General features: G+C 38.4%; 1 protein-coding gene across 1 annotated transcript in view; it reads right to left on the bottom strand.

The window, feature by feature from the left end:
• The window catches only part of dpyda.1 (dihydropyrimidine dehydrogenase a, tandem duplicate 1), a 190,950-nt gene that overhangs the window by 158,118 nt on the left and 16,454 nt on the right, over window positions 1-16,378 (bottom strand). Inside the window, 1 exon segment of the mRNA XM_056249222.1 lies at window positions 7,275-7,385. Coding sequence (XP_056105197.1) covers window positions 7,275-7,385 — 111 coding nt within the window.

The following is a 16,378-nucleotide window of genomic DNA, read 5'->3' as shown; positions in this document are numbered from 1 at the left end:
ATGATAGATAGACCGATAGAACGATATACAGACAGATAGAACAATTGATAGAGAGACAGACAGACAAGACAGATGTAACGATAGACAGATAGACAGATGGAATGATAGACAGATATTACAATAGATATAGCGATAAATAGAATGACAGACAGACGGACAGAAAGACAGACAGAGAGACAAGACAGATGTAACGATAGACAGATATAACAAAAGATATAGCGATAAATAGAATGATGGATGGATGGATGGATGGATAGACAGACTCCATCAGACATCATAATTCCTAAGTATAATTCATTGGATGATTTTTTTAAAGCAAAAACATAATTACTTTAAAAGCTTCAAAGAACCCTAATATCGCTTAGAAAAAACGGTTAGCACCCAAATTGTGGTAATTTGTCCATAATTTATTCATCTAATGAGTGTGAGGTCGAGACTAGATTCAAGGAAGACGCAAGATGATTGTGCTATAAAGGAAAATCTATTTAAGAAATTCAGTTTACATTCCATCTTTGGACCTCAGCGGTGACCTGGCGCGGAACAGGAATTATGAAAGCCAATTTGAATTACTTAACGAATTCCAGAAAGGATTCAAATTAAGCTTTTTTCCTCTGCCTCCTCTCCCTTTCATCATGTCTCATTAAAGCAATTAGCTCTGATGCCTAATAAACTAGAAGCAGTCCCAACTATAAAGTCCCAGCCAATGACAGAGAACAGAGCTGACTACGAGGAAGAAGGTCACAATATGAATGCATGAATGAATAAATGAGGCATTTACAGAGCTTTCCTATGTAGGCTACTGTACACCCAAAGAGATTTACAATCATATCAGGGGGTCTCTGCATACATTGAGTCACACAGCATCTCTGTGTGTAAAATGAAGCAAACAGACTAAGGCCCCGTCCACACTACTGCGTTTTCGTTTAAAAACGGAGACATTTTGCTACGTTTGTACCTCCCGTCCACACTAAAACGGCAAAAACGGAGACCCAAAACGGAGAAGTTTAGAAACGCTGCCGATCCGTTTTTCGTTTTGAATCTCCGGAGGGCGTTTTAGTGTAGACGGGTCAAAACGGAGGACTTTAGAAACGATGACGTAGTAGAGGCTCACGCTCGGCTCTATGATTGGGTGTCATCAGTCATGGCGTATATCTTTGCTAGCAGCTGTTGTACAAGTAAATTCTGCATTTTACAACGCTATAACTGCCTACATGCGCCGGAGTCAAGCTATTATTCGAGCGATCTGTGACAATTCCCGTGTGCAGCGGCGGCGTTGACCGTACATGGAGCGTCGGTTTGGGGTTAACCCAGAGCATGGTGGGATAATTTTATCAATGAAGGTGTGTTTACACCGGCACGCGCAAGCCCAGTGTTGGTGAATGGTCACGTGATCCGCGTTTTCAGTCGTTTTAATGTGGACGGAGATCAATTCTAATACGCAGCTAAAACGCTGGTGTGGACGGAGATCGTATTCGTTTTAATTATCCGTTTCTAAACTAAAACGCAGTAGTGTGGATGGGGCCTAAGGGGCTGTTTACACGACACTGTTTTCAACTAAAACCGTAAAGCTTTTTATGCGTTTTGGCCGTTCGTTTACACGACAGCGGCGGTTTGGGTGCCTGAAAATGCTTACTTTTTGAAAACGGTCTCCGTGTAAACAACAAAAACGCGAATCTCTGAAGACAATGACGTCATGCACATGCGTATTACGTGTTCAGTCTATAGTGTTTCATCGCCATCTAATGGCCTGGCAGCAGAAAACAGCGTTTTTAGTCGTTTACGCGGATCCGTGTGAATGGGGATCGTTTTGACAATGAAACGTCTGAAAAATGAAAATGAAATTTGTCTGTACGCGGAAAACTCAAAAGGAAAAACTTTGCAGTTTTAAGGATGTCATTGTTGTGTAAACGTACCCTAACAGTGTTTTTCTGACGCGATCTGAAACTTTGATAAAAAATAAAGCTCATCCACACTTAGGATCACAAGGAGGAAGGCAATGCAAAGACTGTTTTTCCACAACTTGGAACTGTAGAACATCTTGTAATCCTCAGAGGCATCTCTATCTTTTTTTGTTGATGTTCGAGAAATCCTGTGTTTGCGTCTCTCTCGTATTTACTACTACAGGACATGCGCCAATCGGTGGGCGGGGCTAAAGAGGCAATGAGAATGAGAATTTCATCACACTATGACATCATGCTGAGGCACAATCTGAAACTAAAGGCCCTTTCACACCGGGCGTGTAACGGAAAAGCGAAATGGAAAAGCGAATAGTTCGCGTGCGAATAGTTCGCGTCAACACCATTCACATCAGCCGCGACGCGTATTTGCGACGTTCAGAGCTTCAACATTCCAAAACTTTCGCGCCGACAGCTGTGAAAACACGGACACTTTACCATCATCATCATCCAGTGAAGACGAGCTTTTCGTTTTCTTTAAAAGACAGAAAAGAAGGTTTTATGTGCACCCAATCTTAAAGAACAGAGAGTCTGAAGGGGAGTATGTTAATCTTGTAAAGTAGCTAAAACTTTGCCACAAAGAACCGGCCAAAGTATAGCCTGGTAATACCAAACTCTGCTACTTCGCTTTGCTTCATAGACAGAGTCTGGCATGGCATCATTGAAAAGTGTTTTCTTTATCGTGGGGGGGGGGGGGGGGGGGGGGGTTGTCTGAAGTATAAAATCATTGGTTACCCGTAAGCCAATCACATAACGTTTGGTTATGACGTGTGTTATTCGCCAGCTCAGCCGCATCGAACTTCCACTGTAAACACATGTATGATGCGAAAACGAAACCATCGAGCGAAATACCGGAGTGAACATGGCTGACCGAGTTTTGCTGCCTCCTTAACCTGATCCTGAGTGCAACCAAGGGGGACACAATCACAACTATCGCCTTGCCGGCCTTTGGCCTGCCCAGTTTCTTGCTGACGATCGGTAATAGTTGATAAATTTAACTTTTACCAAAACCTGTCGGGAGTAGGGCCACAACATCACCTCCATTCAAAATGTTTAACAAACACTCTTCTTGTTCGGGCTTCAGTTTGGAAATGCCGGGAATATTCTCCACAGGAGAGCGAATTGCATCCCGTGTCTCCATATCCGCGGTCGTTTTCGATTTCCCCAACCTTAAACTCGGCGCTTTGCCTCTACGTCACGGCTCTCAGCTCGGCTCTCTGTTCGTTGATTGGCCGTCTGTTTTCAGGCCGGAGGAAAACTGAGAGACATGTCGATGTCTCAGACTAAGTACCGAAGCGAAATGAAATTGAGCGGAAGTACGAAGTCTGACGTAGTCAGGCTAGCCAAAGTAAGGATTATGCATTAAACATTTGAATTGTTTATTAATAAAGTGTTTTCTGTCAGTTTTCGGTATGAGACGCGCTCCAGTTCACGCGCCGGCGCCTCGTGACCTAATTATATTGTCTACTATATTTGCTTCTTATTCCTATTAATCCAGGCAATTTGTTGATGAAACATTGATTAAAATTAAGATACAATTTATACAAAAAGAAATTCACTTTAAAGAAAGGCTTTCTACAAAACAAAACTTCATAAGTGGTCAAAATGATGTCTGACCCATTCCAAATGTTTTCGATATATTGGGCATCTTATGATCCTTACTCATCTCATGAGGTTCCCTTTTCATATAGATCATCAACATAGATGAAATAAAAAAAATAGCATTATATTATTTAAACGTATATATGAAACTTATGTTTTGTTTGAGTTTTTTATAGGCCTATTTAAGCGTCACCCCGCTCTGCTTTATTTACTCACATGCTCTGGTGTGTGGCCTATACATGCATGCAAAAATAATATGAAACACACAACCATGAATGTTGAAAATATTCCAAATCAATTATTTCCCTCCTAGTCAAAAATATTATAAATCATCAGCACGCACTTCATCAACTCGCTGGAGACACCAACTATCCCAGCTATTTTATCCCATGCCTCGTTTTGCTGGTAAGAAACACCGTCATGTCATAAATGATAGGGTATGCGTGCGTTGAGATGCGGAATAGGCAATATAAAAATGCTGTCATTATAAAAGGTTTCTAGTTTCAATGTATTGCTTGTTTTTAGTTTACATTTCATGTTGTGTCACTTCTCTTCTCTCGCACATAATGCTGCTACGTCAGAGCAGTCAAAGCGTCAACAAGCTTCGCCTTCGATTGGCTGAAGCCTTTTCTGTCGCCGCAAAAGTTTAAAAAAAAAATCGACATCGAAGCGAAAAAAATAAAACTTGTTTTTTCGCCGCAGCACATTCGCGTTCGGTGTGGAAGCACTCATTACACAAACAGCTGATCAAAAAATAAAACTATCGCGCGAATTATTCGTGCGTCAAAATCGCGTCCAGTGTGAAAGGACCTTAAGTCATTTTGGGAGCTTGGTTTCAATAAAAGCTGTTTTTGGACTAACAAGGACGTTTTGAGTTTACTCAAACTTTTTGCACACTAAAAAAAATGGCGCAACTGTGCAGTGAATTCGCCCCTAAGCTGATTTGCCAGCATTTCGACAACGACTTCTGTTTACACATGACCTCTACACAGAAAAATGCTAATACATTTACAATAAATACCAAGTGAACGCACCTACTGAGGCAACTCAAATCTGAAAAGCCTGTTTCTACTCCCACCCTCCCTCCTTGCCGATGAAGAAAAAAAAAAAAAACCTTTAGCTTTTGCTTCTGGCAGATATACCTGCCCTTCACAGGACCTGGGGATCATAATGCAATCTGGAGACTCATTAAATTGGATTAGACCGTACAGACAGATTATTAAAAGAAAACCATCAGTAAACAGCGGCGTTATCTGCAAAAAACCAAGGGCACTTTAAGTGTGTTTCCACTTCTATCTCCGCAGCTGCTGCAAAACTCGACTTGTGTTTTGTTTGGTAGATTATCTCCAGCCTCAACCTGTGCTATTGTAGCAGAAAGACAAATATTGGTAAGGCTCCGGTCAGCTAATAGCGTCGACTTGAACCGTCTGCGTTCCCGTACAGGACGTCGCCTGCAGGGAAGTGTAGCGAAATCTCCTCACGGACAGTGTGCTACGGGTGCCCTGAGGGGGAGGGGAAGGAAATGCGCGGGCACCTGAGTCCTGACGGAGTGAGATAACGGCTGGCTACATGCCACCATGTTTTCCCAAGAACTCATTTGGAAACTATAGACACCCGGCACTCACGGATTCCCTGTAAAAACTAAGTTTACAGCCCCTCTGGCATCCGGCGCAATTCCACAGGACAATTATGATCCCGCTTTCGGGGCCCTACAAAAGTTATTTTAAGGATCACTAAAACGTTCATTGCTTTTTCTTTACGAAGAGGATAAATCAGTGGCAGAAGATCCATAAGGAACATCACGAGCAGCTTCACAGACTCTCTGCACCTCTTATATTTATTGGTGAATTGACAGTGAGAAATGCATCGCATGAGTAAATAGACAGGCGGAAAGCATGCGGAAGCATTAAGGTTGATTTTGCAGCGAATTCTGATTAACAGTATTTGAAGGACAACACAAATTTCCATTTCATCCCTTGGCAGACATGTCCATTTTCAGGGACCGCGCATATTTGCACAAGTGTAGCACGCAAAAGATACACATGTATACTCCTGATAGAGTAAAATCACACGCCATATGTTCAATCTATAGCACACAGCCTTTATGAATTAAATCAGGCCTGCGATCCATCCCCATTGATTAGAATGATGAATTAGGCAGCTGTACTTAGCAACAGTGCTGTCAGCAGGGAGTAGATAATCTCCCCTACAAAACACCTCCATCTTGTTGTGTCTCCACATCAAACAAGCAGGAGGCTCAGTCGCCTTTAAAAAGGACAGACGAGGCATAGCGGCCACCTGCCAAAAAACACAAACCCTTCCCGTCGCACGCTGGTCTGGGGAGATATTCGTGAGACTTTGATGGCATGTGCCTGGAATCGTAAGATAATTACGTTTGAACGACTGTCTGAGCATGTGTGTTAGCGAGTGTAGCTCACCAACACCTTCTTGTCTAATGATGAAATACCTGCTCACTCACAGGAAGTCAACTGAGCTTGTGTACATGTGAGCCGGATGTTCATTTTAGTAGTTCTATTTTTTGATATACACAGAATTGAGGTGAACAAGATAGACGTTTTCTACACAAGGCTTAAATGCAGGTGTTCAGTTTTCATAATGTGCATTCTGTGGTAACAGCAGAGCATGCTTTGCACATTTAATATTTATATGTATGTTAATCTAGTTAGTTCTTACCAGCTGCGATCGCAACAAGCAACGAGCGAGTATCTATATCTGTCAAGCAAACAGTGAAATCTATGGAACAATTATTGTGACCTTATTTATCATAACTGGGATTTTATCTCTCACAATGTGACTTTTATTTTTATTAAATGTATCTCCCAATTACTTTATGTTTTTACTTTAGGTGGAAACAGGCTTTTTTAACTAGCAATTTTATATTCGTAAACTTTGAAATGGAAAAACTAGCAAATAGTACGAGAGAAACTAAACTATTTTTGATTCTGATGTCTGGAGTTATTTCACATTAAATAACAAATCTATTTGACATTTATCATAATGGGTTTGTGTGACATTTGCTGTCAATTTTATTTACTTCAATTGATTTAAATTAAAAGGTTGGTGTTAATAAATGATAAAGCAAACTAAAATTCTGATAATGTTGCAACTTAGATCTATTAAATGTTATAAATAATGACTTAATGTGACATAATTAATACATTTAATGTGATAATATAATGGAAAATGCCTAATTAATCATTAAATAGTCAGAAATGACAAAAACTTTATTTCTACACTCATCAGTATTGATAATGACAATACTAGCATTGGCAGTACTTGGCATTTTTACTCAAATTGTTGCTGATAACATACATTTGAAAGAAAATACAACTTAAATATAATATAATATAGGTATTCGGTATGTATTAAATATGTTAAATTATATTAAAGCATTTTCACTTCCCGCAGGCTTTCTGAGTTTGTCAGTTTAAGACCATGTATGTGGGCAAATACAACTTGAGTTTTTGCGGTTGTGGTGCTGAACACAGCTGCCGATTTCTCAACAAGGCCAAACGAAAGGTTAAAAAGCAGAAAAACCGAAGAAAGCTAAACAGATGGGTCCACTGCCAGGAAAGAGCCCATCTAAATCTGGAAACAACACTAAGTTCCTCTTTTCTACGGCTGATTGGTCAGCGAGAGAGCCCTATGGAAGGGCAGGTGAAAAGATGAGGGTTGAGGGTGATGAAGGAGACGCACCTCACAGCCTTTCTCTGCGTTTCTTTTCCAGTGTTTTTTCTCCATTTTCTTCGTCGCAGTAGAGAGGAGCGCAGCATGAGTCTGGACCCGAGGGTTCAAGGCCAGGATACTCTGAATAGATGAAGAGAGAGAAATAGTCAAGATACGTTAAGGTAGTTTCATGTTATGCACAACTTGCGATACACAGTGGCTTTTGCTGTGTGTGTGTATGTGTGTCTGAGCACTCCCACTCACATTTTTGTACTTGAACAAATGTGAATTGTGAATCTCTGCAAGGACATTTCCAGCGCTCTGGGAAAATAGCACACTTTAAGTTTCACAGCTGAACAATTAAGGGAGTTCTGAGGACAAATCAAAAAACATGCCAACAGGCTTTCTTTAAAGAATCAAGAGTGTGTTAGCAGATGCTTGTCATTCCTAAACTAACATCGCTTTACACTGGAGAGATGCAGACAGCTGACCTTCAAACTCAATCACTTTCAAAATACGCAATTCTTCTGCAAAAACTTGCACAACCATTCAGACAATGTCAGCTTCCCACGCAGCCATGTATATAACAACATCATGAAAGGATTTTAAAGAATCTTAAGAGGGTTTTTAGTAGTGTTTGCAAAGGCAGAATCACTATTACTATCGAGCTGAACAAACCCTAACCCTGAGTATTATATTTCTATGTTTAATGTATGTTTTATGTGTTAAATAATTCCTCATGCGCAATATGTGTTATGTCACCTCACGGACAATAAACCAGGAAGAAAGAACCCTTAGAATTACAGGACAGGCCTGAGGACACCAGAATATTACCTAAAATACCTTAAATACCAAAAAAGCTGTAAAAATAACACCCAGGACACTGTAGCAATTTAGCAAAATGTTTCAAACAAATCAGAGTGGATTAGCAACAGCATTGTAACTCTACTTCAACCATTCACATCACCCCAACAACCTCATAGTAACACAATAAAAACATTTAGAACATATCATCCACCAATAGCAATGTTATTGCAACTCCCCCACGGCACACTAGCAACCACATAGCAGGAGGAATATTCACTCAATAACTTTAAAGGGATAGTTCACCCAAAGATTCTGTCATTAATTACTCACCCTCACGTCGTTCCAAACCCGTAAGACTTTCGTTCATCTTCGGAACACAAATGAAGATCTTTCTGATGAAATCTGAGAGCTTTCTGTCCCTCCATTGACCGTATACGCAACTACTACTTTGACGCTTCAAAAAGTGCATAAAGAGATAGTACAACTAATCCATATGTATTGAGCGGTTCAGTCCAATTTTTTTAAGAGACTTGATCGCTTTCTATGATGTAATTTAGGCTTTTATTTAAATATAAACATTGATCAGCGAACATAAACAGAAGCTCAACTGTGCCTCACGTCCTGCGTAACACGAAAATGAACCTCATTGGTTCTCGCACGTCAAGCGAACATGTTTGAGCTTCTGTTTACCACAACTGATGTGTGAGTTGATGAATGTTTATGTGAATAAAAGCCTAAATTCAATCTGTTCATCATATAAAGTGATCGAGTCTCTTCAGAAAATTTGGACTAAACAGCTCAATTCATGTGGATTAGTTTTACGATTTCTTTATGAACTTTTTGAAGCGTCAAAGTGGTAGTTGCGAAGCTGTCAATGCAGATCTTATTAATAAAAAGATTTTCATTTGAGTTCAGAAGATGAACGAAAGTCTTACGGGTTTGCAACGACATGATGGTGAGTAATTAATTGCATAATTTATAATATAATAATTTATAATATAATAATTTGTGGGTGAACTATCCCTTTAACAAATGCTGTCAAAAAATTGTGTGTGGCACATGAGGGGGAAAAAAGACAGACAATAATGTAAATATTTTTTCTCTCACTCTTTCCTGTAGAACACAGGTGAAGTTCAGGTTCTCAGGAGTGTCTGGGGTCTACCTGAGGCCACTTCCCTTTAATCAAACCTGAGTGTCTGCCTGTGCCCCTCTCCACCGCCGCGCCGTTATCGACCCCTCCCCTCTCGTCCTGACAACAAACACACAGGCTCACACCTCTCCATTACAATCAGGAGTGACCCACTCAGCGCCAGAGCCCAAGTGCTCCTGCAGGCTAGCAGCCAAACCAATCCGTAATCACGTCCCGTCTCGTTTCAACACATTCATTCAGATGCCTGTACGAAAACACAGCCTTTGTGTTTTTGACTGGAAGAGCAGATTTTGAAGCCTTTGTAAAATAAATTACATGTGAATGCACAACGGTTGAATTACTGTATATACATTATTAATGCACCAAGTTGCAAGGCAATCATAAACATCCCACAGTTCGGCATATGAAATAAAATAAAAATTAAAACTGAGATAAATCACATTGCTTTCAAATATAAAAATAAAATATTATGATTTAAAAATATATATATATTATATATATATATATATACATGCAACACTCGCGTATCTGTCAAGTCGAAGTTAGTCGCGGACGTGGAGCTCTCGGCATCTCGAAAGATGTTGATCTTCGTTTTAGTCCTCTTTTTGTCTCAAAGTCTGCTTGCCATGGTCCAAAATGTTTGAACAAAACAACAACAGCGTGAGCGTCCTTGTAGGCATAACGGGCATAACCGGCATAACCCAGTTGTCAACGTCTGTCGCCATGGTTACTATTGCAGTACGAGGTCAAACCTGGCGGAAACCGGGGGTAACGCGGATATAACGGCATTGACTGGCGACTCCTCACCCCTGCTCACACGCCCCGTTTCCTTGGTTAAAATCGCAATTTTCTCACAATTTACAAATAGTTGGAAACATTTGGGATATTGTAAGTAATCAACTAAACAAAATATATAACATTGGCCTAGTGGTTTTTGGATATTTTACTGCAAAAATCCTACATATTGTACCTTTAATGTAAATGACAAATATGATACAACAGGATTTTGGTGGCTTTTAAGTAAAGGCAAACTCACCTTAAACATCGAAGTGCTTTCTATCACTTACACCACGTCCTATTTTCAAACACTCATAAAAAGTGTTCCTTCATAGGTTTGCTCATTCTTTCAATATATTCCTGTTCAGAGTGAGCCTGACTATTACTGTATTTATTTTCATGTCATTTTACTGTATAGTTTTGGAGAAAAGTAAAGGCAAACTCACCTTAAACATCAAAGTGCATTCTAGTACTTGCACCATGTCTCGTTCAAGCACTCATATTTGGAGTGAGTTTACCTTTAATTTTCTCCAAGACTATACAGAAAATGACATGAAAATGATAACAGCAATAGTCAAGCTCACTCTGAACAGAAATCAATTGAAAGAATGAGCAAACCTATGAAGGAACACTTTTTATGAACGTTTGAAAATGGGACATGGTGTAAGTGATAGAATGCACTTTGATGATTAGGGTGAATTTGCCTTTACCTTTCTCCAAAACTATACAGTAAAATGACATGAAAATGAAAACAGTAACAGCCATGGTCACTCTGAACAGGAATATATTGAAATAATGAGCAAACCTATAATAGAAAGATTTTTATGAGTGTTTGAACATGACATGGTGTAAGTGCTAGAAGGCACTTAGATGTTTAAGGTGAGTTTGCCTTTACTTTTCTCCAAAACTAGTAAAATGACTTGAAAATAAACTCAGTAATAGTCAGGTTCACTCTTATGAGTGTTTGAAAATGGGACATGATGTAAGTGCTAGAAGGTAAAGTAAAATGTCAAAACTGTGCCCTTACACATGTATATAAAGTGTGTGTGTGTGTGTGTGTGTGTGTGTGTGTGTGTGTGTGTGTGTGTGTGTGTGTGTGTGTGTGTGTGTGTGTGTGTGTGTGTGTGTGTGTGTGTGTGTGTGTGTGTGTGTGTGTGTGTGTGTGTGTGTGTTTTGAGTATCATACATTAGGTATGAATGTATATTTCATAGATCAGGTTTTTATAGCTCATATATGCAATTCAATGACAATTGACAGATTAAAAGCCACCTCAAGGCCTGTTGTATCATATTTGTCATTTACATTAACATGAAAAATGTAAGTAAATAATAAATAAACATGAATACATGATGTATAACAATTAATGTATACTTTATATACAAACATTAAAATCAACAATAAAATACAAAATAAATGTATAATTAACATTAATATTACATTTCATTAACATTAATACATAAAGTATAATGTATAATATATAAAAACATTAAAATTAACAATAAAAATGTAAAAAAAAATAATAATAATAAAATATCATGAATTTTAAAAAAAAATCATGAAATTGTATTATTTGTGTCCTAACAAAATAAAATAGCAGAAAATGGTGTCTAAAAATCCATTTTGACTTTGCTCTTTCAGCACCTATACCGTAAGTACACGATTAGATGCGCAAAAAAAAAAATGAGCGGCCCGCTTGACCGCAGTACGAAATACGGGGAGCTTTTCCCTCACCACTAACGTGCTTTAGCAAGGTTCCATGAAAAGGTTTCATCTTTTATTTTCCCTTTACGCACCGAGGAAGATTTCGCGGGTTCATCAAGTTCGTTGAAATTATCCATCCTCGATCACTTTGGCGAAACTCCTCTCAGCTAGCGCGTCTTTTCGAAGTGACTAACAGCCTTGTCACCTGAGCCGAATACTGCGCGCTGATTCGCTAAAACCGACTTTTCGGGTTGTGGTCACAAACATCTCAAGAGTAGCCTAGAAATCTAGACGCACCCTAGCGGCAGCGAAAATTATTTCGCAGCCAGTGTGGTCTAGCAACTCTCCATAGGCTTTTGAGCTGGAAAAACCAAAAACTGGTCAGGCCAATCACATCGTGTATAGAGTCGGCGGGCGGGCTTAACACAATGACGGCACAGTTCATGACGTTCCGCGTGATTTCCATAGGTGATTTCCCTGCTACTTGAAAACAATGAAGATGCAGGGGTCTTTCGAATCGGCTTTGGCCGCGACTCTGGAGGACTTGGAGTTAAGAGAACGTCACTTAAGTCATTCTTAAAAAAGGAAGATGTGTTCGGATTTTTGCCGTCCTGATACGGCAAAAGTTTAATATATCAATTAGCTCCGCTGGTGGAAAAACGCATGGGACTCACTCATCCACAACCGTTCGTTGCTCTGGTTGGTTGTAGCGTTATCCTATTGCGTGCAGAGGGATTTTGAAAGGTAACCGTTTATCCCGCCCCTCGGATTGAGGCATGTCAATGGAGAGTTCCCAGACCCAGAGCCATATAGAGAGAGAGTTGCGACAACGGAAGTTCTAAATGCTTGGTTGTCACGTGATTCGCGTAGACCTCAGATAGTTCCAGGAAGTGCTTCGGCGCCAATTCAAATCGATGGAGGTAGAGAGAGAGCTGAACTGTGATTTTTGGTAGTTTGTAGTCAATAAATGCGTTGGTTTACAATATGTATATAATACATTGACATTTGGATGTAGTATGTATATGTAGTTACAGCAATATTGTTTTTAAAAGATAAAAATCTGCTGATATTTAATGTTTATTGTGGTCAACCAGTGTTGCCTGCCTTTGTTAACATATTTTCTGGCTAACTTTACCTTGGTTAAAGACCGTTTTGCAGTTGTTTTGAAGTATTTTTGTGTTCTTAAACTTGTATGTTATTTAAGGGTTATCATGTAATGTTCACTATGGTTTCACAAGGACAGGAGACTTGCAGGAAACAGGTGATTGTCTTAAAATGCCATTGCAAACAAGTAAAATTGCATTCATCGTAATGTTTACAATGCTTATGCACTTATTACTATATAAATGAATACATATTTCATTTTAAAACAAAACATGATTATACACACATACATTATTTTCTAAGTGTCCAAGTACATTATTTCCTTAACATAATTTGATAAATTCATGACATACATCACTTAAATCTATAAAACCTATTTAGTTTAAATTAATTTTTAGTACATTTAGATAATACATATTTTATGTTTTGTTATCTTAAACCCCCCAAAATGTCAGGTTGTGTAACTGTCCGCACAAATTAACAGACTAAAATACTAATTTAAATGGTGTTTTAATCATAAAAAAAATAAAAATGAAATTCTATGGCATCATTTTAACCTTTCATATAAACAAATTTTATACATTTCAGTAGATTTATAGCTGATAATTGAAAACCTTTTGTCTAGCAATTTGTATGTCGGGGGGGCACAACTGCAAACATGGCTCTCTTATTATGGTAATTGCAGTGTGCATGATAATGCATTGTCCAGAGGAGCCATAATGATCCTTTTAGATCTCTATCAAATACTGGTAATTGCTTTAAAGTTATGGGTAGGTTGGTACACTTTCAGGTGAATTTAAACACTTAGAAATGTTCACAACTGAAACTTGTTCAAATACATTGTTCATGACACAAAAATATACATTACATCAGTTTTGAAAAGATTTTAGACTTTGTTTATTTGTCAATGACCTATATATACACTTTTGCACTGAATTAGCACAATGGGATTTATAAATGTCTAATAAACTGCACGTCAAGCATGTTGTCTGGCCTTTCCTCTATGTTGTCAGACACAGAAAATATGCTCAAGTCAGGAGCAATCTAAATAGAACTTGTGTGCTAATCATACTTAGGTGTATCTGCACTTTTTCCACAAAGACCAACACTGGGAAGTTTAATGTTTATTAAAAATAGGGAGCAAGTAAAGTCTTGCAAAATCCAAGGAGCTGAGACTGATGAGGGTACAGCGTCAGTGCAGGAGTCTTGAGGATCCACCGAATCCTCTTTGTGCTTCTTGTGTTGAAAGAGATAAAGGAAACAAAAACGGGATAAATTATATATAGGAGTTAGTATATAATACAGTTATGGTATTTATAATACCCCATTTAGCCTAGTGTGATTTGATCTAGAACACGGCTTGCTGCCGTTTTAAGCATGTTTTTAATCTTACTTATAAACTTCCATCTCCCTTTCCTATCAATACAAATCAGCTGAGCTAAATCAAAATATAGACAGGTAATAGTCAACAGAAACACAATGAATAAAAAACGCCAACCATACGTTTTTCCTTACTCAAATATGACATCTAAAATAAGGATTTTTCCCCGTTATTGCACATTTAATATGGATTGAAACCGATATTCTCATTTTATCAATTACAACTATCACACTCCCCAATGTTATATTTAACCTCTGTTTAGAAGTATTTCCCTCTTATTACACAACAAAGGATAAACATGCATTAATAGAACGGGTTTAAACATTAATATGCTGTTCGTGGTTTGTTATGCGGTACTAACTTTATCCAATGACCTTTATTTTACCTGATAACGTCCCCTAAAACTACTAATTTAGAGAGCAATAATCAACTAGCATGCTTTAATACAGTTAAACTTACAAGTTAATTGGATTCAGATGTACTGATAATATACAATCTTATTCTTTAAACGTCTTACCTTTTAAAAGTGCATCACAAACGGTCTGTTCTGCTGTAACTCTACCGCGCTGCTGCTACTTCCGGGAACTATTGAGAGGCTCCGCGAGCCGCCATTGCTGTAAAAAACCGTTCCATTGGAGTCAATGGAGTTGTCGCAACTCTCACTCTATATGGCTCTGCCCAGACCTAACATCTTGATGTAGGTCTGGCATGCCAGGCTACCTCAAGAGTGCTTGTCGGTTTCTGCATGCGGTTTCTTCTATAAAACATGAACTCACTGCTTAAAGGCCCAAACCTAGACAATTAATACCAGGTTTAAACTTCTGCAGTACAAGTGGATAATGAGAGTATACATAACTCCATAATTGCTTCATAAATTTAATCCCAACATCCCCAATCGATGTATAAAATTGTAGGGCAATGTGGACGAGGACCTCACGCCATTTAAACAGTTTTTTTTATTCCAAGAGCCATTTCCCTCCTGAATAGCTGATCCAGTGCCTGACTCAACCCTCTGGACTATTTTATATTGGGACTATTTAATTTAATTTATATAATTTATTTCAAACATGCTGTATGTAGCTACACGTATATATGGTTTGTGTCGAGTTTTGTGTGTTACTGACTGCCATAACAAATTCCTGTGTGTCTGCTGATGCATTTGGCGAATAAAGTAATTCTGATTCTGAAATGCAACTTTATACTATTGCTTATGGAAGTGCCCTCAAGTTCAACTTTATTGGGAAAAGGTTTTGGACTTTTTGTCACTGGTGGTGAAACAGAATGTCCCCAAATGTCCTAAACTTTGTATATTTAATATTTTCCCTGTAACTTGCACTCTAAGTAAGAAAATGTTGGCCTTCTGTTTATTACAAGCAAAACTTGTAGTTGCTCGTCATTGAAAAAACACAGAAATCCCTAATTTTAAACAATGGTTACAGGAATTGTCAAGTTGTTTGGCTTTGGAGAAACTCACATATATTGTTAAAGGAAAATCGGGAAAGTTTTTCAAAGTATGGAACCCCTTTATAGAATTTTTGAAGGAAGCTGAACCAAATAGTTTATTTTCGGTGTAACCAGGAATAACATTTATCATGTTATGATATTAATGTACCATTGTCTTGACATTTGTATAGTATAGATGTTGTCGGTTTTCTTTTTGTTGTTGTTGTTTTGGGGGGGGGGGGTATTATTATTTTATTATTTTCCTGTGCTTGTTTTAATGTAAATGTTTCTAAAATCAATAAATACAATGTTGAAAAAAAAACCATGAACTCACGATGCATTGACAGTGGACAGTACTGGCTTTTGGGACAAAACGTGTTTAGGGTTCAGTCAATCTTGTCAGGCTCTATTTCAGCCAAGAAAAGTTACGTGCAGGATGTGGAGTGTGTCAAAATAAAGGTATGGCCTACCGTATATCGATATTTTATGTGTGGCATCGATGTATCGTATCGTTAGATCGATGCATCGATCCATATCGATGTATTGTTACACCACTACAAGTCTGTAGTTGGTATGATTTTTTCATGTTTTTTATGTTATGCTTTATTTGATCCAAAATACAGTAAAAAGGTCATATTTAGAAATATTATAACAATTTACATAATTTATTCCTGAGATACTAAAGCTGGATTTTCAGCATCATTACTCCAGTCTTCAGTATCACATGATCCTACAGAAATCTTTCTAATATGCTGATTTGCTCCTCCATT

This window comes from Rhinichthys klamathensis, unplaced genomic scaffold (assembly GCF_029890125.1).
Source record: "Rhinichthys klamathensis goyatoka isolate OS25496 unplaced genomic scaffold, OSU_Roscu_1.1 h1tg000059l_1, whole genome shotgun sequence".
NCBI classification, from domain to species: Eukaryota; Metazoa; Chordata; class Actinopteri; order Cypriniformes; family Leuciscidae; genus Rhinichthys; species Rhinichthys klamathensis.
This window is presented reverse-complemented; position numbering and strand designations above follow the sequence as displayed.